Source organism: Jaculus jaculus, chromosome 9 (assembly GCF_020740685.1).
Source record: "Jaculus jaculus isolate mJacJac1 chromosome 9, mJacJac1.mat.Y.cur, whole genome shotgun sequence".
Classification (NCBI taxonomy): Eukaryota; Metazoa; Chordata; class Mammalia; order Rodentia; family Dipodidae; genus Jaculus; species Jaculus jaculus.
In genome coordinates, this window is record NC_059110.1 from 115,582,546 (window position 1) to 115,585,458 (window position 2,913).

At 50.8% G+C, this 2,913-nt stretch overlaps 1 protein-coding gene across 1 annotated transcript; it reads left to right on the top strand.

Annotated features, from left to right (window-relative positions):
• The first annotated feature begins 494 nt into the window (after positions 1-494).
• On the top strand, positions 495-815 carry LOC101596304 (40S ribosomal protein S15a-like). Its single transcript, XM_045159775.1, has one exon. The coding sequence runs from the start codon at positions 495-497 to the stop codon at positions 813-815; it is 321 nt and encodes a 106-aa protein (XP_045015710.1).
• The last annotated feature ends 2,098 nt before the right edge of the window (positions 816-2,913 follow it).

Consider the following 2,913-nt stretch of genomic DNA (forward strand, 5'->3'; position numbering starts at 1 on the left):
GCTGGAGGGATGGCTTAGCAGTTAAGGCACTTGCCTGCAAAGCCTAAGGACCCATGGTCGACTTGCCAGGCCCCACGGAGCCAGATGCACAAGGTGGCACATACGTCTGGAGTTTAACTGCAATGGCTGGAGGCCCTGGTGAGCCAGTTCTCTCTCTCTCTCATAAAAAAGTGTCAATATGTATCTGTGTGAATTATTTTATACATACATACATACATATATTATGTGTATCTCATCTTTTAACAATGCAGGCCTGGAGGTATGGCTTAGTGGTTAAGGCACTTGCCTGCAAAGCCAAAGGACCCAGGTTTGATTCCCCACGAACCACATAAGCCAGATGCACAAAATGGCACATGTATCTGGGGTTCATTTGCAGCAGGTGAAGGCCCTGGCAATCCCATTCTTTCTCTCCTCATTTGCCTCTTTCTCTCTCTCTTAAATAAACGAAATAAAAAAGTTTTGAGCTCTTTCCACCATCTTTCTGTGCCGCCATCATGGTGCACATGAATGACCTGGCAGATGCTCTCAAGAGCACCAACAATGCTGAAAAAAGAGGCAAAGGCCAGGTCCTTACTAGGCCGTGCTCCATAGTCATCGTCCGGTTTCTAACAGTGATGATGAAGCACGGTTACATTGGCGAGTTTGGAATTACTGATGATCACAGAGCAGGAAAAATTGTGAACCTCACAGGCAGATTTGATGTACAGCTCAAAGACTTAGAAAAATGGCAGAATAAGTTGCTTCCATCCCGTCAGTTTGGTTTCATTGTCCTGACAACCTCAGCTGGCATTGTGGACCATGAAGAAGCAAGATGAAAACGCACAGGAGGGAAAATCCTGGGATTTCTTTTTCTAGAGGTATAAAGAAAGCAAACATGAGTAAAATGCCTCAGTGGACTCTGAAAAAAAAAAAAAGTTTTGAAAAATTGCAGGGCTGGAGATATTGCACCCTAAGGACCCAAGTTCAATCTCCTAGAACCCACATAAGCCAGATGCACATGGTGGTGCATGCATCTGGAGTTCGTTTGTAGTGGCTGGAGGCCCTGGCACACCCATTCTCTCTCTCTCTCATAAATAAATACATAAGATATTATTGAAATGCAAATGGTTGTACCTGCTGCACGGCACTTTTCCCATTGACAGTATGTCGTGGAGACCTTTATAAGTCAATGTCCATCTAGCTTCCCTAATTTTTTCCCCCCAAAACAGCTCTTTTGAAGCTGAACCTTTTTTTTTTTTAATATTTTATTTATTTATTTGAGAGGGACAGAGACAGAGAGAAAGACAGATAGTGGGAGAGAGAGAGAATGGGCACGCCAGGGCTTCCAGCCTCTGCAAACGAACTCCAGACGCGTGCGCCCCCTTGTGCATCTGGCTAACATGGGACCTGGGGAACCGAGCCTCGAACCGGGGTCCTTAGGCTTCACAGGCGAGCGCTTAACCGCTAAGCCATCTCTCCAGCCCGAAGCTGAACCTTTGATTCCCTTGCCTCTATCTCCTGAGTGCTAGGACAGGACTACAGCTGTGCATTCAGTTTATGCAGTGCTGGGGTTCAAACCCAGGACTTCATGCATGCGAGGCAAGCGCTCTACCGACTGAGCTACATCCCCAGCCCCCTTCCTCCCGTTTCTGAGCACGACCCTGCCACGCCAAGTTCCTACTGTCCACCTCCTAAATAGCTTTTCAGACCTGCTGAGCCTGACCCAACCATCTCCCACGCACGAGCACTGCAGCTGCTGGTCACACTCCTCCACTCCCTCTCCGCTAAGCCCTGGCAAGGCCTTTCCCAGCTGTGCCCCAGCCCATGCACAACAGATGTGCCAGGCGCATGGCTGCAGCACCCTGGGTTCTTACAGTGCCCTACACTTCCTCCTTTGTTCAGCCTACACACCTTCTCCTATGGACTCAACTCATACCTACCCCGCACCCCACCCTTCAGCGTGTTAGGGTTATAGAAGCCTGCCATGGCTTCCGGATTTTTTTTTTTAATATATATCAAGGTAGAGTCTCACTCTAGCCCAGGCTGACCTGGAATTCACTATGTAGTCTCAGGGTGACTTTGAACTCAGTGGTCCTCCTACCTCTGCCTCCCAAGTGCTGGGATTAAAGGCGTGTGTCACCTTGCTGAAGTTTTCTTGCTATGTTCGCCAAATGATAACCGAGGATGGAGCTCTGGTCCTACCTCACAAAGACCTTAATCCCACAAAGGCCGTTCACAACGACCTTACCCAAACCTAATTGCTCTCAGAGACCCCCACCTCTAGATGTCATCACACTGGGGCTTGGGGCTTCAACATGAATGTGAGGGTGTGAACATCCATTTCTGTTCAGTCTTCTTGGGTGCAATTGCTGGGTTACCTGCCAAGAACCTGCTCTACCATCCATAGCAGCCAAGGGGAGAGAGAGGCTGTTCTCGCCCAGCATCTGCACCACCGGCTTCGGGCCTCAGCTCTCCGCCGAGCCCTGGCTCTCTCCCGGCCTCCCTCGCTCTCCGCAGATGGTTGGCCTCCGCCCCTAGCAGTGATGGGAACACGCCGTCATCGCTCTCTGCCTCTTCCCCAGTCTCCCTGCTGTGCCTGTTCACATCTCCCCAGTGGCGGCAGTCACCTTTCTTTCTCAGAAGTGCCTACAGTCACGGACCACAGTTCTCTCTTCCACATCGAGCTGCTGAGGCAGGAAATAGGACACGGAGTCACCCGGGTGTGCTCGGGACCAGCATCTGCGAGGGATGAGGGCCGCATGGCAGGGGGCCACGTCTGGTCTCAGTAGAACCACTAGAGGTGCTGGGCAAGCCTTGGCACTGTCCATCCTGTGGCAAGGAGTTAGGCCTGCCAGCTGTCATATTGACCAGTCACTGCCATGGGCTGTCTGGCTGGGTAGTGAAGAGGCCTTCCTCAGTCCAGGAGACACTCTG